Source organism: Thalia democratica, chromosome 4, assembly GCF_965202585.1.
Source record: "Thalia democratica chromosome 4, ktThaDemo2.hap1.1, whole genome shotgun sequence".
Taxonomy (NCBI): Eukaryota; Metazoa; Chordata; class Thaliacea; order Salpida; family Salpidae; genus Thalia; species Thalia democratica.
Window position 1 is genome coordinate 12,428,213 of NC_139168.1, and position 21,208 is coordinate 12,449,420.

Sequence of the window (21,208 nt, forward strand, 5' to 3'; positions counted from 1 at the left end):
AAATGTTTATCTATACGATTTTATTTTATAAGTCAAATCGAAGTTTTACTACTTAGGATGCAAAATTTGTTAAAAATTCCAGGTTTTTTCGTGATTTTTGTTCAAAATTCCAGGTTTATTTAAAAATTCTCAAATTCCAGAATTTTTTAGCCTAACTTGTCTAATTCCAGGTTTTTTCAGGATTCCAGGTTTTTTAACCCTGTTACTTCTCCCAAAATAATAAAACAAAGTTGAGATAACAATACTACAATTAAATCTTATTATGAAACATTTTTGTTAATTACTTCTACTTAAATTTGTTTTATTATACAAGGTTTTACAAACACAAAAAGTTTAAAGTGAAACTCATGCGAAAACATTTCCTATTTTATTTAGTTTTGTTTTCAATATATTTTTCTAAAAAGATTAATCTAATAACTAAAGTGCTTTAAAATAAACAGAAAAATCTGGCTAAAGATGTTCTAATAAATAAACCAATAAAATTTTCAAGAGTTGAACATTTTTAAATATTATCATTATTATCATAAAAGCTATAAAAAAACAGTAATAGTTCAACACTTTAGAATTCAAAACAAAAACTATTTTCAGAAACCTTTGTCGGTGCAAAAAAATTAAAAGAGCACTTCCCTGTTAAAAAATTCACAACAACAACTAATACGCTATCAATACCAAAATAGTTTTTGGGCTAATTTTTTTTAGACAATTACAAAGGTTGACAAAGCTTCTTCAGTTATCAGTTCTTCTGAGTCCACTCAGAAGACCTGGTGATCTTTCCGATCTTTTTCTGGTTCGACTTCATCTCCTTCATGATCTTCTTCTTCATCTGCCTCGTGTCGTAGTGCCGGCAGATGTCGTACTTCCTCCAAGACACCAGCTCCTGAATCCTGCGTGTTGAAAACTTTTAAAATTGTTGCATTTACATATTATCCTCGGCAGAATTGATGAACATTCGGAAGGTATTGTAATACTAATTTAAAGAGATATACATTGCAAAATTTTATTTTATTTGTAACTGTTTATATACATATCTTATTAATTAATTTTTCTTATATATTTAGTTGTCTAACATAAACTTTTAATTATTTTGCACAGTTTTGTTATTGATAATGAATGATGGAAAGTCGAAACGGCGTCTAATAAACTGTAAATCACGACAAAATTTTAATAATGTTATATTTTATAAAAGTGCAGAGTTGAAAAAAAAAAGCAGTTTAATAACAGAATACAACAAGCTATATTTTATTATCAATTCATAATTTTAGTTCTGCTTTTATTTTGAATCATCTGGATGCTAATTTTTGAAAATTCTCAAATAATTAACATTCCACAATGAGTGATGATACGGTTTTTTATCTATTTAAATCAGCAGTTCCAAAGTAAGCATTATTTTACCACTGAGACACCTTTGATTTTAATGAGAACTTTTTTAGCATTAATTAATATTTCTTTAAAAAGGACAATATCGTTCCCTTTGGAAAGTCCTTATTTTAATTACTCTAAGATAAATATGGAAATCCAGGTGAAAAACAAAAAATTCTTGCTTTTCTAATTGCAAGAAACTTTTGACATATACACTTACCGCATACAAAGACTCATACCATATTTTATTAGACACTTAAACAGGAAGCTCTAATGACTTAGAGATTTAAATAAAATTCACTTCATGTTGCTATATAACACTATGTTTTTCAAAAACCATCTTAAAGAGATACTCATTGCAAATTTATAGTTTATTAGACGCCGTTTCGACTTTTTATCATTCATTATCAATAACAAAACTATGCAAAGCAACTCAAAATTAGTTTTAAACAACTAAATATACAAGAAAAATTTAGTAAAAATATATATACCAACAGTTATATATATAATAAATTTTGCAATGTGTATCTCTTAAAAATGGTTTTAAAAACTCAAATATCCCCTCCTGTTTGTTTTTTGTTGCACTCTATTTTATGTATTAGATGAGAGCCTATAAGCTCTGATTGCGTACAAAAAGAAATGGTTTTAATTATCAACAAATACTGTACAAAACATGAATTTAAACATATTAGTATTATGATCATTTAAAAAAACCATAACAATCAAACTATAAAATTAGCTTGCTTATAAACACATCCTCTGGAATAAAAATTAGAAATGAATTCCCAACAAAATATTTAAAAATATATAAAGCAACTTATTGAATCAAAACTAGAAAACAACAAGTTTACCATACAAGTGTATTGTCGAGTAAAAACTTGTTAAAATTTCTAAACATAACATTTTATAAATTTTATATTTCGAAACGTTGAACAGTTTTCAAAACTTTACCCATTATTGTTTAACTTAAATTTAACAAACTATAACACTAATTTCTTATAATTTGTTAAATAAAAGTTGTTGGTGTTGTATCCAGTAAAAACTGATTAATGCTTTAAGATATTATTAATCATCGTTGTTTAAAATGCAGAATTTAAAAAGTATATTACAATGTAAATTTGAAACCTTTTACTTTCTTGCAAATCTTCTTCAACGAGGTGTTCTTCGATGAACGCGTTTTGCGGAGGTGGCCAGCTCCTGTCGAATTTAAATCCCCACCAAGTCCTATCTCCCATCTTCACCTTGTCCTGTGATGTCATAAAATACTATTTATTTATTGATTTCATATATTTTTATTATGATTTTTACAAATTTAAATCCCCACCAAGTTCTATCTCCCATCTTCACTTTGTCCTGTGACGTCATAAAATACTGTTTATTTAATTATTTTATATATTGCATTATGAGTTTTACAAATTTAAATCCCCACCAAGCTCGATCTCCCATCTTCACTTTGTCCTGGTTGATTTGGTTGTTAATCACTAATTGAACATTAAATATATTTTAAATTTTTACTTTAAAGGTTATTTTGGGATATTACAACAAAAGTTTAAAAAAAAGGCTAATTCCTGTTGTATTCAGTTTTTAGATTTGTTGACTGTGAAATTTTCGCATACATTTAAACAATAAAATAAATTTTGTATACATAAAACATATTGTTAAAATAAATTTGAATATATTTAATTTGTGTTTATTTTTTTTAGGAAAAAAACTTATACTTGTTATTTTAATAACTTTACTAAGTCTGTGGCAACTTTAAAATTTAGCATTAAATTAATTTTCATTTATAAAAATACTATAACAAATGTTCAAAAATTGCTAACTAGTAATAATTTCTTATAAAAGATCCGAACGAAACAAGCTAGTTGGAAGATAACAATAAAAATTTGCAAAGTACTCAATTTATTAAAAACTAACTTTGCTGCTTTATGTTAAAATAACAACAGTTTTGAACGTTTTCATAAAATTGATAGTAGTACTCCTATCCTAGTGATTAATTTTGGTGGCTACAAAATTATTCAGACATATATGGATGTAATCTTATGTAATAAGTGATGTATAAAGACTTAAACTTTTGTAACTAAACCTAACTTAATGTTTATGAAAGTAACTGTCGTAAGATTAGCAATGCACTTTTGTTTGTATATGCAAAAATATTTAATCTAATCTATTAATTATACTAACCAAGTTCTTAAAAGAAAACAGATAACTTTTCATTAATTTTTTTCAACTGATTCAGAATCATAAAATTAAAAAAGAAAGTTTTTATAAGAAATACATTCAAAAAAACAAGTACTTAAATTAATATGTACAGTTATTGCTTCAATTACACACACGATGACTTTCGTTTGCAATTTTCAAAGTTCAACAGATCATTAAGTAGTATCAAATCAAATAAAAAACTTATTTTTTGTTTGTTATATTGTTTTAATCATTTTGACCTGTGCCTCTATTTGCGAATAAACAATCTTATCAAAGCAACTGGAGAGCAAATAACAACAAACTTCACAGTTCAAAAAATAAACAGTAAACATACTATTAAATACCAGTAAAGTTGAAAGATTTCTTAGAATTTAAGCTGAGAAAACTAAGTAGCAAATTTGGTTATAAGAAGAACTTGTCTAAAAATAAATAAAAAAACAAATTTAACAATATAAAACCGAAGTTGTTTTTAATAATTGTAGTAGGCTTGTTTTAATATCAACTATACTAATTAATAACTTTGTATAAACAACTTTTCATCTTAGTTTTATTATACTTTTCGGTCTATCTATAACTTTTGGTCAGTGGTACTAACCTATCATTAAATTTAGTAATGATTTATTCATAAATTGTACTCTAATTTTTTTCACATTAATGGCGTTTTACTTAAATGTTGAAATATAATAATAATTAAAAAAAAGTATTTGAATAAAAATTAGGTAATTTAGAATATACATAAAATATAGACTTATGCTTATTTGTAAGTATGATTTTATTTTATATAAAATAAAATAATTTCAATAATATTTAGTTGGCAGTATAGTTTTTTTTTAATGACTAAAATGTTTAATACTTATTAAACAAATTAAGACATCATTTTGTTAAAACTTTTAGATAAACACAAACATAAATTTAAACTAAAATAACTTATATACTAAACACAAACTAATAATTGACATGAGTAAACATATTAACTTTTTTTTTGTTGTAGTATAAGTGTTTCTTACTTTTTTAATCATTTAAGTATTTTGTTTTAATAATTTTATTTTATTTTTTTTTTTTTCAAAAAATATTATGCAAATAAAAGAAATTCATTTTACAGATAACTAAAAGCATATTAGGCAACTGAAGTAATTTTATTAGTTTTTAATAATGTTGTTATAACACTACTTGAAAATAAAACTTATGGCAAAACTTAAATTGTTTAAATATGTTCCAAAAACTTTCAAAGTTCAATATTATAACATATACTGAGTATTAAGCAGATATTTAATTTTTATTTTAAAAACCTTTTTACTCAATAAATATTTAATATAACCTGAGGAATAGCAGAAAGTATGTTTTCTAAAACAACAATTTTCTTTTTAATTTACATTCAAAAACATAATTTAACTTGTTGAATTAAATAAATCAAATAACTTCTACCTAGAACACAGGTATCTGTTGAAAATTAGTGAAAAGGCAAACATTTGAAGAACTAATTCCGAAATTATTTTTTGCTATTGTTTTATCTAGTGTTTGTTTTAATTCACACTATATAAAATATACAACTTGAGTTATTCTAGTACCAAAAACACGGCACTTGTTGTGTTACGTACACCAGGTCTTAAGACTAGTTATTTTATCGTCCAATAAAAAAATTAAAAAACTATTACTATTATTTGTACCTTGAACACGGGAATTTGTTGGGTTACAGGGGTTTAATTCTTTTTTGAACCCTTTTTTCAAAAATAAACAATTTTATTAGAATAAGTATTTCACCTTTGAACACTTAAATTTTATATAAAAATCTTTGTATTCAAAAACAATCAATATACAAGTGTAATATTATTTGTACCTTGAACACGGGTATTTGTTAGGTTACAGGGGTTTAAATCTTTTATGAACCCTTTTTTTAATATACAATTTTATTTAAATAACTATTGTACCTTGAACACGGGAATTTGTTGGGTTACTGGGGTGGGGGCCTCGGGTATCATGTTTGGGTCGATGGTACAGTATTTGGGGTCCGCATCCCTCAAATACCTCAGATCCGTGTCCAACCACTTCTCCAGTCTCAATACCTTGAAGAATAATTTAGATTTTTATTTAATTAGTATTTTTCGTAAGTAATTTTTCAAAAAAATATTATTTCATCGATTCAAGTTACTGTTTTATGTGTATAAAAATTTAAACATAAGATTTTTATGTTACAATTTTACTTTACACTGTTTTAGATACGTTCTATATGTTTCTTCTTTCTAAACACCTGGAAGAATGTTGTTGTAAAAATTAACACAAAAACTCACAATATTATCTTCAAAAATAGATAACAAAAAATTCTTATACACATACAAGTATAAATGTAATTTATGATTATGTATTATTTATATTAGAAACTTATACTTTTTTCAACGTTAATACACGTGATAACATTACAAAAAAATATATAATGAAGACTGTAAATTTTCACAACCTTTTAAAATTAGGAAAACTGTTACATGTAATTTGATAAAAATTTAAAACGCTGAATATTTTTTTTTATCTATTTTATTTTATGAAAATTCTGTTCTTTATTATTTTTATATTGTAAGATACAGTTCTTATTTGATTTAAATTATAAAACATTCATATTGGTATCGTTATCATACTAAGAAATTATACTGTATTCTAAGTCTATCTTGCTTAATTTTTTGTAAAAATCTTACAAGTGGTTTTGAAACCATTTTGTGGTAAAAAACATAAGAAAAAATTATTTCTAATTTTTTTATAAAATTTAAAACTTGTAAACAAAAAACTTGAATATTCTGTATCAATCAAAATTCAAAATAAAAATATACAGCTTCTCTTAGTGCTTAAACAAATATTTACCTGAATATTTTGTATCATATGAGAGTATAGAAGGTACATTCTAACTTAAAACTCAACTAACCTGAATATTTTGTATCATTGGGGAGTATAGAAGGTACATTTTATTTAAAACTTAGCAAACAATTTACCTGAATATTTTGTATCATAGGCGAGTATAGCAGGTACATTCTAGTTAAAACTCAACTAACCTGAATATTCTGTATCATAGGTGAGTATAATAAGTACATTCTATCGGCACCCTCCCCATCTATAACATTTCTCAGAATGAACTTGCATCTCAGTCCGAATCCGTCCTTGCTCAATACCCGGCCCACGAATCTGATAGAAGTTTAAAAAAAAATAATTATTAAAATACAATGACTTCTGTCAACGCTTGAAACGAAATAATCAAAGCGTCCGGCCCACTAACCTTGTACAAGCAAGTTTTACCAGTAAAATAAAAATCAATTTTAACAATTACTAAAAATGGAAAACAAAAATGCTAATAACAATTTAAATTTCGCAATCAGGAGTTTATTAAAAGCGCCCGGCCAAAAATATTACCAGTATAACAAAAAGTACTGATGCTAACATTACTATATTGTTTTTTCTTGATTGATACATTTTGTATTGCAAATGTTTAAAAGTTGTTGAACTACAAATATGATGGTATAATCATTAATACTAATTATGTAATAAACCATCCTACAAACCTGACAAACACAACTTTCATCAATTCAGTAATATAATTAAGCAAAATATCATTATTAAACAAGTTCATTGTGGTTGCAAACAGTAGTTTATTTGAAATTTAAAAAAGAGTAAAACAAAATAGAAAACTATAGAGTTAAATTTGGTTGTTTAAAAAATTTAAAAAAACTAATAGACAACTTTTAATAAGAATAATGTGAAAATATTTAAAATTAAATGAATTATTTTAACGTAAGTAAAAAAATAATAATTGACTTTAAGACACATAAAGACACTTAACTTATGATGAGAGTATATTGTAGAAAACTAATAATAGTAAATGATGATAAACATATTAAATAAGCAAAAGTTATGAACATATTTGCTAAAAAGTATAGTATATATTATTCATACAACTATTATGTTTGAGTTTTAAAATCAAACATTAACTTTGATAGAAACTAAAACTAAAAGTTCTCTTTCACTTAATATATACAGTGTTAATTCACATATACACAAATTTTTAGTGAGCTATTGACATAAAATATCATAGTTGCATAAACTACTTTTAAATCATATGTTCTTTAAAGTATTTTAAAACTTGTAAAAGTAAAGATAAATACGGTTTTATAATGGAAAATTTTTCAGCACTACTATAAATTTTCTCTTTTAATACAAGGACAGAATTTATATTAAACAATTAGCAGTAATATAGTTTTTAAAGGGTTGTTTCTAGACTTAAGCAAGCTTTAAAAATTAAGAAAAACTTTAAACATTACGAACAAAACAAATATTTTCAACGGTAAACTTTCTTTGTAATATTTGCAGCAATAAGTTTGCAGCCAGTAGGTAATAGTTTACTCGAGGTTATTGAAATCCACGATAAAAAGAACTCTTACATGTTATGACTTGTGTGATTTATATCGTATTCTTTTAAATATTCGGTAAATTTATTTCTGTATGGATAGAGTGACCTCAAATAAGATATAACCTTTAAGATTTGCTTGCATAATTTCAAATGTAGTTCTTACATACTTTTTTTTGCTCAATACTAGAGCACTTTTAGATCTTAATATTTTACAATTTAAATATCAATAGTAAAGTATAAAACTGTGGCGGTTTTATTAAAACTGCATAACTAAACTAACAAACTATGTAAATGATAAGCTTCCAAACTCTTTTAAAATAAAACAACTAAAAAACCATTATCATTTAAAACTAAAGTGACGTATACTTTTAAGTTTTCCCTTTTTTTTTATACGGATGTGACATTTTAAATTTTCACTTCAATCTTTATATACACATGGCAATCATCACCAAAACACCTTGAGCAAAATTTAAGTTAATTTTAAAATACTTACACACTAGCATTTTTTGATTTTCTAAAAAAAAAACCAATGCAAATTGTATGAGAGCCAAAAAATGTGAGCTCAGTGTATTTAAATGAAAGTTGTTTCACTTGTGGCAATTAGCACACAAACACATAGTGCGTAATTTAAGACGATTTAAAGAAAGTTTTACGGAGGCAGTTCTTAATTTTTAAATGATAAATGATATGTAAATTGAAATGATAAAAACTACTGAAAATCAAAAAAATATCTCAACATCAAAATTTTTTGATAATAAGAAGAAGCATGAACCTGACAGATATTGTACATTTTTTATACTATACATTTTTTAGCGTAAAACCGAAAGAAACTTTAAATTCAAACTGCTCACCCGAGCGAGTTACCACCAATGTGGCAAACTGAAATTTCTTTCAGTTTTTTTTGTCGTATTTACAAAACAAAACAAAAACCTTGCTTAAGACCTGATATTAATCCAAAATAGAACCAAACTACCCACCTGAACAACTTACCGCCACAAATGTTTAATTAACAGTTTAAAACTTTTAATAACAATACAAATAAACCTGAACAACACTTTACTCATTTTTGTAAAAATATTTCCCAGCTGAAAACTGGAAAAAAATTCAAATTTAAAAAACAAACAAACATCCCACCTGAACGGTTATGTTTACGTGAAACTTGAACATTTTAGTAATAATAAAAATGCACCCGAGCGACATTAGACGTATTAAATTTTATACTATTTTTCTAGCTTAAAATTCAAAAATCCCACATGAACTCATCGGCGGTGGTGACATATAAAAAATTAATTTATAATAAATAATTAAAAAACAAACAATCAACCTGAACGACTTGCTGTACTCATCGGCGGTGGTGACTGCCACAATCGATCCGGGGTAGAACTCGGGTATGTCTATCATCTGCCTCCTCTGCAAGCAATCGAGTCTTTCCAGCTGGTTCTTCAGCTTGTTGTCGTGCCACTCAGGAAGAACTTGCGGGGGGATGTACTCCTCGCTGAATATCATCGGGTTCTCCCTGCCCTGTGATTGGTTGATTTTTACTATATAAATATTACTTAATTATTATGCTAATTCTTCAAAAAGTGCTAAAAAATTACTAATGCTTATAAGCACTGTTGTGAAAAAATAACGATAAACTCCCTATTTTTTATTGTTCGATAAATACAACTCAATTATTCCGTAATTGATTTTTCTTTTTTAATAAATATACTTTTTCTAGCATAAATACTTGTATAAGATATTTGATTAAATTTATTGGTTTAATTACTCATCGCTGAATGTCATAGGGTTTTCGCGACCCTGTCATTGTTTGTTATCGTGAATACTTATTTTGTTGTGAGAGATCGATTTGTTTAATTATGATGAGCAGAGTTATTTTCAGAGAATGTACTTTTTCAAATAAAATAATCTGTTGAACAACATCAACGCCCTTGTTGTGTGATTAGTAGCTGGTTTCATTGTTATCAGGGTTGCCAAATGGTTTTGGCAAATTTTCTCCAGGTTTTAAATGTACACATTTATGGGTTTATTTTAGTATAAAATTAAGTTTAAGGTAAGAAACGTTAAATAGTATAAAAACGTTGTAAAGATACTCTAATGCTAATTTAACCGTGTGTTTCGATATAAAAAAAATTTAATGATGACAAAAATATTTTATCTATATGATATACTTTTTGTGTCACATCGAATTTTTACTACTTAACATGTAAAAACTGTTTAAAATTCCAGGTTTTTTAGTGATTTTTGTTCAAAATTTCAGGTTTTTCCAGAATTGCAAGTTTTTTGGCAGCCCTGTGTTAATTTATTAGTTTAGTTATACCGTGTTGAACTTTTTTAAATGATCGCAATTTTTAATATTCAAAATTAGTATGCTTAAACGCATAAAACATTTTTAATACCATTAATAGAAATAGCATTTATGTTTCCTACGTAAAGTTTTAATAGATTCAATTGTTTCTTTTATTCTACTTGCCTTAAAAAATTTTAAAATATTATTTATTATTCAGTTTTAAGTTCTTTAAATAAATGCACACATAAGTAGAAAGTATAGTTTTACAAAATAAAACAAACTGCTTTGCAAAATTGTTATTTAACAGTACAAATGGTTTGTAAAATAACAAGAACTTTTTATCATTTTAAACTATCTATATAACAAACCTCCACATTATCGCCGAGATCGTCGCTTGGTTTTAGAGTGGGTCTTTTGGGAGCTGTGAAGGATGAAAGGCGAATTGCCGATGTGGAGCCTGTATTAGGACAAAAGTTTTTTTTTATGTTTATAATTAAATTTGATAAGTTTTTTAAGATTTTTATGTAATTTTAAGCTCAAAAACTATTTTTATAGAGTAACTAAACTGAATTGTTTGAACTTGACTTTTTTGCTATAGATATTCAATTAGTTAAAATTGTCATTGACTTTAAAAGAATGCCACAAAAGTTATTTAAATATAAAGACTTCAAGTTTTATTCAAGACAGAAAACATCATATTTTATACAGCTAAACAAATATATTACAAATAAACTTGATCTAAACTTACATGCTTGCTTTATCAACTTTTGAGCAATTCTTGTCTGCAGCATTACAAATTGATTAAATTAAGTTTCTATAAAAAAAAATAAGAAACCTTTTTTACACATACCACCTGAGTACACCTCAACGCCAAACTAAATTAATAAGTCATAAACTAAATATTGAAAACTTTTTAAAATGTCACAGAGTAAAAATTTCATGTAAACAACAGTTTTAGGTGGATAAAGAATTTTCTTCACAATGACTATTAAGAAACTATAATTCAAAGCAATTAGAATTTTTTTTTTTTATAAATTCAAAAATTCGATTTAAGGTGCATTAATGATACACAATAAGTGTAAAGCTGGTCCGTTTTAAAGGCTTAACCAAGTAACAAAATACTGATTAGTTTGGCAGCAGTAATAAAAAACATATAATATTTTTCGTACCTGATTTTAATTTGAAAAAAAACTAACTTGATTCTAATATAATGTTGTTTAATAAAAAATAACTTATAGTTAAAATAAAACTTTTAAAATCTTGTCATGTGCATATTTAAAATACTAAAAAAATTATGATGTTTAAAATTATATGAGCATATTTAAAAACAGCGTATTTTGAAGATAACAAATATCTAAAAAGATTTCACTTGATTTTGATGAATGCATAAATAAAAAGTATATTTATAAACAGTTTTTTAAGTTTGTATCCCTTTTTAAATACAGTTCAAACATTAAAATTCAGCTCAGTTATAGTACGACACAACAGAAACAAAAAATGAACACAGAAACCAAATCACTTGATTAAAAATTAAACATGTTGATTGCAAAAATTAGATCAAAGACAGTATATAATGGCAAATTGATTAGAACTACAGCATGAAACAGAATATCTAATACTCAGTAAGCAGCCAAATATGATTAAACAATGTAATAAAAAGTCATTTCAAAACTTATTCTTGTTTCACAAGTTCAACAAGCTTTCCCACCACGCTCGGATCGGCCAGGGTGGATGTGTCGCCCAGATCCTCAAAACTGCCGCCCGCCACCTTCCTCAGTATCCTCCTCATGATCTTCCCTGACCTGGTCTTAGGCAGCGAGCTGGTGACGACGATCCTCTTCGGAACCGCGAACCCGGCGATTTTGCTCCTCACCAGACATTTCAGCTCGCTCAGTAATACTTCCTCGTCGAAGCTCGCTCCCTGCTTGGCAGTGACGAAAGCGTAGGGGAGTTCCCCTTTGATGTCGTCCGGTATCCCGACCACCGCCGCCTCAGACACAAGCTCGTGGTGGGTGAGGGCGTCCTCTATCTCCGCGGCTCCCACCCTGTGTCCGCTGATGTTCATGACATCATCAACCCGCCCCGTTATCTGGTAGTACTCCCCGTCTTTCAGCATGACCCCGTCACCCGAGAAGTAGTAGCCCGGGTAAGGCTTCAAGTAGGTGTCCAGGAACCTCTGGTGGTCCCCGTAGATTGTGCGCGCCATGCCGGGCCAGGGTTGGGCAATGCAGCAGGCAAAGCTCTTGTTCGGGACACTCTCTTCTTTGTTTTCCTTGTTGACCATGGCCACTTTTATGCCAAAGAAGGGTCGCATGCAAGCGGCAGGCTCAATGTTTGCATTGGCAGCGGAAGGCCTAGGAGAAATTGCTATTCCTCCCGTTTCGGTCTGCCACCAAGTGTCCACAACGTCACACTTCTTGTCCCCTATGACGTCATTGTACCACTGCCAGGCCTCGTGGTTAATCGGCTCCCCAACGCTGCCCAGGGTGCGGAGTGAAGAGCGGTCGTACTTTTGGACGTGGGAGTCACCAAAGCGCAGGAGCAGGCGAATCGCCGTCGGGGCCAGGTAGAGCTGGTTCACCTTCAGCCTCTCGACCATTTCCCAGTACCTGCCCGGGTCAGGGTAGGTGGGTACGCTCTCAAACAGCACTGAGGTCGCCCCGTTTGCCAGCGGGCCGTACACAACGTAGCTGTGCCCGGTTATCCAGCCAATGTCCGCCACGCAGGCGTATACGTCATTAGGGTTGTAGTCAAACACCATCTGGTGGGTCATCATGGCGTAAAGCAAATAACCTGCTTGAGTGTGGACGATACCCTTTGGTTTCCCAGTGCTGCCCGAAGTGTACAGGAGAAAGAGCAAGTCCTCGCTGTCCAGCGGCTCGGGTGGGCAGTGAACAGAAGCAGATTCCAGTTCAGTGTCCAAGTCAATATCAAGGGGGGTCCTGCTCACTTTAGCCCCAGTTCTCTTGCTAACAAAGACTCTTTTGACGCCCGGGCAAACTTTGACAGCCTCGTCTACGGTCTGCTTCAGCTCTATCACGTTGCCGCCTCTGACTGCCTGGTCGCTGGTCAAAATGGTCTCGCAACCAGCGTCTTGGACTCTTTGGGCAAGTGACTGAGCACTAAAACCTGAAAAGTAATAATGTTGTTTATAAATTTGGTTTGATAAAATATAATTTAAATAATATTTGTTTATAACTAATTATAATAACAAAAACAAAATTAAACATATAACAAATTTATTATTAATTCATGAGAGCAAGAAGTATCTTTTTCAAATTATGTTAGGTTTACTTTTTATAAAAGACAGTTCTTGTTCTCATATACTTAAGTCTAAGCTAAAACATTTTTAAACTTTTTTCTGTAAACTAGCTCTTTACATTTTATATTTACAAAGCAGAATATCAAAGCAACTTTAAGCAAACTAATATATAACAGTTATTATAATTATTTATATTCCATTTGCAACTAAGTATATATGTATTTAGGTTACTCATTTTCTTTTAGTTTTTATTTATTTCACAAAGATTTTAAAACTACACATAGTTTCTTAAGTGATAAATGAGTTTGACAACTAGATAGATAAATTAAATGTTAAGTATTATGACGTATGAAAACAGAAAATGAAAAATAATTTAACACATATTGCTAACAGTTTAAAGCACAAAATATCAATTCAACATTAAAGGAAAACAAAATTACTAAAGTTATATTACGAAAATCTTTACAGTTATGCTCCATAAGTGTTTTTCTTTACGGTAAAAAACACTACAAACAAATAAATAGAGGGTGTTGCAATTGGTAATCCATTAGCCCCAGTCCTAGCCAATAGGTTTGAAGCATCGAAGAGCGCTACCGTTTATAAAAAAACTCTATTATACAAAACATATGTAGATAGGGGACGGGTCAAGTATGCACAAAGACAAAGATCGTTTTTACTTATAGTAAAAATATATAAAAAACATGTATATTAAAATAAGTACCTACCAAGGGTAAGGGTTCGTGATAGTAAAAGAAAACATTAAATTATAATAATAAATAAACAAAAAATTAATAAAATTTTTAAGAAAAAACTATACCAGCTAAAGGGTAAAGGGTATAATTGTTAGTAAAAAAAAAAGAAAAAAATAATAATAATAAAAAAATTAGCCTTGCAAAAGTGTCCCTATTTCACATCTACCAATGTAGATAATATATTAGTACATAGTCACAAAATACAAAACTGATTTAACAATTTCTGTCATGAAATTAATACTCTATATTCGGACTTAGAATTAACTCTAGAAAGATCCGTTGACGGACAACTACCGTTTCTGAACACTTAAGTAAAGCGAATATCAAACCAACTACACACAAATGTTTTCAGAAAACCAACAGACACAAGCCTAATAATGCAATAGTATTTGTTTAAAACCTTGGAAACTTAGTTTGATAATTTTTTATCTAAACAGAGCGCTTTTGTTTTAGTTTTACTGGTTTCAAAGTTACAGAGAGTTTTACTGATTTCAAAGAACAACTTACAAAAATTAAACTTAAGAATCGATATGCACAAAATCTTATAGAAAGTCAAAAATAAGAAAATTCTTAAAACCCATAAAACCGAAAATTTAACATTATAACAAAATCAAAATATTAAGAAGGAAAATGAAAAGAAAATAGACATGATAATTTACTTAACTTTACAACAGTTTACGTTGGTATTTGTTCATTACTATTCCAAAAACGAATATTTTTTTTTTCAAAAACACAGTATTGTATGTAAACCAGCCTACACCAGCAAAATAATTTCTGACTATTTAAGCAACAAAAGTAAATGCTTTAACACGAATTAATGTCAACAACGTGAATGTCATTTAGTGATACACCTTCTCTGCAGATCAGAGCATCTCTTATGTTGAAGAGACATCAAGACAAGTTTTCCAACGGATTGCAAACATCTGTAGAACAGATAAAAACAGTGCAATACTCGACCATCTACATAGTTGCAAACACTGTCAGAACTCTGACTAAAACACTATACATATGTAAACAGTACAAAACTTTAAAGTTTCAAAATGATGTAAGAGCGAATTATATAGCCTGGAATTGATACTGATTGTTAAGTTAAACACCTAAGTTATAAATGTAAATAACATTAAATAAAAAAAAAAGGTATTAACAAAATATTAATTAACACACCTTTACTTAAGTTTAGTCTGCTACTTTATAAAAATCGTATTTGTTTAATACGTCATAATATTTTTTAAGTGTCTCCTAATTAAATAACTTTCAAATTTATTTACCACTTGAAAAAGAAACTTCATGTATTTTCAAAACAATTGTGAAATTAAGATAAAATAGGTAACCTAAATACATATATTCTTAGTTGCAAATAGTATAGAAGTATTTACATAAATCTCCCTATAATATTATTGCAATTATAAACTATTTTTTAATCTTATTTTTAACTATAAACCTCAAGTAAGTATTTTATTTTATTTTACACATCTTTTGACAAAAAAAAGTTTATCATTTACCTGCAAAAACAACAGTGTGCACGGCTCCGATGCGGGCGCACGCCAACATTCCGGCGACTGCCACTGGCGACACGGGCATGTAGATTGCCACCCTGTCCCCTTTCTTCACCCCGTTGCTCTTGAGAGTGTTCGCAAACTTGCACGTCATCTCCAACAGCTCCTTGTACGTGACGCTCACTTGAGAGTCCGGCTCGTCTTTCTCCCATATGAGCGCCACCTTATCTGGGGTGGCTTCAGCGTGCCTGTCCAGGCAGTTGGCGCTGACGTTGATCTTCCCGTTTTTGAACCAGCTTATCTTGCCTTTGTTCAAATCACAATCTGAAACTTGGGTGAACTTTTCCATCCAGTCCAGCCTGGACTCGGCGAAAGTGCCCCAGAACTTGTCAGAGTCGTTGATTGACATTTCGTGGAGGTCCTCGTAACTGCTCACTCCGAGCTTCTTCAGTTCGGGCATGTGGGTGCTTATCGTGGACAGCCAAGCGGTTTGCAGCTTGCAGAGAGTGAAGCACTTGATGAACGTCCGTCTGGTGGTGAACAGTCGAGGCAGCTTGCTTAATGACATTTTTATTTACAAATCTGCACAGTTCTTATAATAATTAACATGCTTTAAAAGTACTTAGTTTGATAGTAAAATACTTTTATTGAGATAAACAAATTTCAACAAACACTTGTTTGACAAAATTAATAAGAAATATGGTAAAAAATTGTTTTAATTTTTTTTTTTATGTGAAAATAGACTTTTTTTAAATGATAATATTGTTTTTGCTAAGAACAACTTACTTAGTAATCAGTAAGTCTTTTTTTTTAAAGAAAAAAGTCTAAATTAAAATGACATACCTAAAACAACCTTTGAAAAATGAACAAAAAATAGAAGTAGAAAATTTCAAAACTTTGCTAAGCTAGTTTAAAAGTTGTATTGAATGCAAATAAAAAGTAAGTGAACTTTTTTTGCAGAGATTTTTTTCATAAATTAAAAGTTTTAGGCTTTATAGATATGTATAATTAACAAACATGCTAATTTATTAACAAAAGTTCTCATAACTTTAAAGAAATTTATGAAAATATAAAATAAACAATTTTAGGTTTAATTAGAGTTTAAATAAGCCTTCTAAATATTAGTACATAACTCTTTTTTTTTCTCCATCAATTAATAACAATTGTTCTACAAATAAATTCACGAATAAATAAATTTAAATAGCTGTTCAAATCGAATTGACAATTTATTTGCTTGTTAAAGTTATTGCTTGCTAATAAAATATTTCTCTCAACTATCATTTGGTTGAAACTTAAGAAAAAAAGCAGCCTGAATTACATAAAATTAGCTTGAGCCAGCCCAAGCTTGTGAAATAATTTTTTTTTAAGGTACTACAAGACAAAAACTATATTACATATCAATTTTTCTTTTTGCTTGAGGGTAATCTGTTATTTTTTATATCTGTTTTGTTGCATGTTTGCTCTTATATATAATTATTAAATGAAAGTTTTTAAACAAATTATGGCCCAAAAAGAACATTTTTTAGTAAACCAAGATCATTTTTCAACAAAGGCTGCAGACCAATGGTCTAATAATTATAGTATGGGCAAGTAATAAAGTATTTTACGTTTCTTTATTTATTTTTCTAAACACAAAAATCGAAACTTTTATACAATTTAACGTATTGGTTTTAGTACACTATAGTCACGACTTAAAAGTATACAGTTTAATTATAATCTAAGCTAAACGACCTAAAACTTTAATTTACTTAAGTTTGGCTTATGAGATGTTGTACATCAAAGTTAAAGCATTATTTTGTTAAGGAATAGTACCAAAATAATTATTCACAACTTAAGACAGATATTAATTAAAATTAGCTGCTAATTTTAAAACTCACTCAATAGAGTTATAAACTTGCATTAACATAATTCAAAATATTTATCAACATTTCAATTCAATTATTTTATATCTATAAACAAATTTACATTAAAAAACGTTTTTTGTATATTGGTAAACTTAGAAAATGAAACGTTTGTTGAAAAAACAGTAAATTATTATAAATGCATAACATGATCTTAACGAATATAAAGTATATTACATGGAGATTCAAAATAAATTTGTTAAGTAAATAAAATTTATTTAAAAAATAATAATAATTTAGTAGAATTGTAGGAAACAAACTCATTTCTTTATATTTGTATGAGCATGCGATTTTTTTATATAAAAAAGTTTTGTTAAACATACAAATTAAACTCAATTATAATAAACAAAACTTAATAGAAAGTTTTTTATATGAATTGCAACCAGTTTTTTTTATTTCCAATGAGTAACTTTAAATAAATATGGAGTAATTTTTTAAACTCACAAAGTTACTTAAAATAAAGCATGGTCTTTATATTAAATATTAAGCAATAAATTTTGTTTAGTGGTAGTTGTAGCCAAACATTTTTTGTCAAAAACAAGTATTTCAAAGCTTATCAAAATAAAAATCTTCAAAAGTATTTTATTTAGGTGCTTTTATGATGTAACTGATTAAAACATCAAAAGTATCAATTGAATATTGAAGTAAAAGTTTTATAATCATGTTAATTAGAATGATGTATGCTTTATAAGTAAAATGGACAAAACAATATTTTTAAACTTTTAAAGGATTTAATTTTGTAAACCTAATTAATTTGATTTTTAGCTGTAAAAACTAGTAATATAACTTGTAAAACTATGCAATAAACACAAATCTAACAACAAAATTAAAGCGGTAAATTGTTTTAATGTTCAGTGTATAATGTTTTGTAAACAAAAACATACTTGCTAAAAAAAATTGTTTAGTAAAACTGTAGGAAACAAACTCAATTCTTTATATTTGTATAAACATACAAACTGGTGTAAAAAGTTTAATAAAAAAAAAGTTTTCGTAAACAGAAACATACAAATTAAACATTATAAGAAACAAAACTTAATTTGTAACCAATATTTTTAATTTCCAATAAGTGACTTTAAACAAATTATAAGTAATATAAAATTCACAAAATTTATTTTATATAAAACATGGTTTTTATAATAAACTTTGGCAATAAGTTTTGTTAAGTGGTAGTAAGCCAAACCTTTTTGTCAAAAAAAATTTTTTAATTTAATCAAAATAAAAATCATTTTGTCAAAAAATAATTTTAATTAGTTGCTTTTATGATGTCACTGATTAAAGCATCAAAACTATTAAATGACTATTGGAGTAATTATTTTTACAAATATTAATTAGCATGATATAGCTTAGTAAGAAAATGTAAAAAACAGTTTTTGCTTAAAAATTTATTTTAAATTTAGAGGGCAATTATTTTTTTCTTTAATAAAACTTAATTATGATTTAGCTATAAAAATAGCTACTTAACTTATAAAACTACAGAATGAACATGCATCTAACAACAAAAAGTTAATTTAATTATACAATGTATTTAATTACATACTTCGACTTCAAACAACATATTTTTCTCACTTTATGATCTAGGCTTATATCATTTTCGTGAACTTATCAATATAGTTTAATAACCTTTTTTCTAAATATATAACTTTTATCAAATACATTTTTTTATGTTTTTATTTTTGAGATAGAGAAGAAATAACTTTGTGGTTTTGTTAATTACCTTATTGTTAGTTTAATTAAGAGAATTGTGCTTTTTTATTAATTTGTTTCAGTTTGTTTACAAAAATTTGCAAACAAGACAAACTTTTATTTAAACATGTCTAAAATTTTATTAGTTTACTTTTTCTAATTGTTAAACTTTGCTAGCAATTAATTTAAAATTATTTTTGAACCTGGTGAACTATTTTGTTTAAAAAATAAAATTTAAACTAATCTTAGTAAATAAATATTATAATAAATTATAAATGTTAAACAACATGTAGAAAGTTACAAAATAGAAAACAAAAAAAAGGATTTTAAACTAACTCAAAAGTAAGATTGTACAAAAAAACATTAAAAAGTTATAATTTATATGTACTATTTTTTGTGTTTAACTTTATCATCTAAATACATGCTTATTGTCAACATTAGCACATATACTAATGTTAATAAAGCACCTCACAAAGTAATCAGCATAATAAAAAATTAGTGGCCATTAAAACTACTATGCTTACAAACAATGGTTGATATCATTAAGTATTAGCTTATAAAAAGTTATGAGATTAAATTTGAAACAATGAAAATAGAAATGTGTTTACTTAAAAAATTAACAGGGTTTAGTTGGAAAGTTATTGTTTCTAATAAGGAAAAAGTAGTATTAAAATTTATAATAAAACCTAACAAACATTGCATATGTAGATAGGTTAGGCTGAATATGTTTAAAACTACTTTTCTTAAAAAGAGTTAAGCTAATATAGAGGTTGAAACATCTGGCCTGCAAAGTACTTTCTTACTTAATAAACTTTTCAAATTAGGTAACATTCAGCTTTTTAAACAACTAATTTGAAATGTGGTTATCAATTGAGTTTTAGAACACAGTATTGCTTATTAAATCATTGTTTCATTATATTTTAATTAAGAGTTTTTCAAGTTTTGATAGTGTATTTTTTCGAAATCATGTGGCTTGCAAAAGATTTTTTCTGATTAACCTGGCCAGCTAACTAAAAAAAATTGCTAAGCTAGAACATTTCATTCAAACTAAGGGTTAATTTCAAACTAAATACATGTCATAAGCTTATATTGAACCTTTTTTATGTAATTATACAAACTTACACTTTGCAGCTAGTTTAAAGCTATTGAAGCCATGTCTACTTGTGAGCTTGATGAAACCTGTGAAGAAATCAGCACTGAAGCAGTTGAGACAATTGAAGCACCAGGTCATGATGGTCATGAGCAGAATGCAGTTGAGGAACGACTTACAACCAGCAAAAGCAAAGAAGGACCAGCTGATACTTTAGACAATTGCATTGTTGAAGCCAAACAGTTTTGCAAGGAGCAAAACTCTTCAGTCAGTTCTGAGGAAAATGGCCTTGACAAAGTTGTAACTGATGATAGTGAAAATCATGTTAAGCTTAAAATGAGTGAAGGGCAAGAATCAAATGACAGTAGTATGGAAATAGAACCCGCTGAGATTGACAAATCTGACAAAATTGAGCCTACAAAGCCCTCAGAAAAAGATAGCAGTTCAGATGAGGAGGTTGCACCAAGAAGGCCTGTTTATAATTTTAATCCTTATATGTTATGTAGCACAATAATTAACAAAATCTTGCGTAATGAGAACTTGAGAGTAGACCAGAGATTATACTGGAGAAATTACATATTTGAGTGTTATCGGAATGGTAAGCTGTGGAGCAACTCCTACATGTTTCAATGCAGGGTGGACAGACAGACCTCTTACAAATTTACTGGCGGTGACTTTGCTGCTTTGGCTGTTGATAACCAGCAGCTCATCGGTAATGTTTTAGACTTGGTAATTGGTTACTATTGTAGGAACTTGCCCATTAACTATGTTGAAACAACTGCCACA

General features: G+C 28.1%; 2 protein-coding genes across 3 annotated transcripts; both read right to left on the minus strand.

Moving 5' to 3' along the window:
- Window positions 1–354: 354 nt before the first annotated feature.
- LOC145834556 (large ribosomal subunit protein bL19m-like) lies at window positions 355–11,054 on the minus strand. The gene is made up of 7 exons (XM_082942009.1): window positions 10,987–11,054; window positions 10,607–10,695; window positions 9,273–9,469; window positions 6,600–6,729; window positions 5,490–5,624; window positions 2,485–2,606; window positions 355–884 (listed from the first exon to the last, which is right to left on the minus strand). Exons 1-7 carry the CDS (start codon window positions 11,027–11,029, stop codon window positions 734–736), a joined length of 867 nt encoding a protein of 288 aa, XP_082798135.1. The 5' UTR covers window positions 11,030–11,054; the 3' UTR covers window positions 355–733.
- On the minus strand, window positions 11,050–20,723 carry LOC145834555 (acetyl-coenzyme A synthetase 2-like, mitochondrial). 2 transcript variants are annotated; one of them, XM_082942008.1, is made up of 3 exons: window positions 20,455–20,723; window positions 15,755–16,301; window positions 11,050–13,367 (listed from the first exon to the last, which is right to left on the minus strand). In XM_082942008.1, the coding sequence occupies exons 2-3, from the start codon at window positions 16,206–16,208 to the stop codon at window positions 11,911–11,913; spliced, it is 1,911 nt and encodes a 636-aa protein (XP_082798134.1). In that variant the 5' UTR covers window positions 16,209–16,301; window positions 20,455–20,723; the 3' UTR covers window positions 11,050–11,910. The 2 variants fall into 2 exon arrangements, with proteins under 2 accessions (XP_082798134.1, XP_082798133.1); XM_082942007.1 differs by lacking the exon at window positions 20,455–20,723 and having other exon boundaries at window positions 15,755–16,323.
- Between the last annotated feature and the right edge of the window lie 485 nt (window positions 20,724–21,208).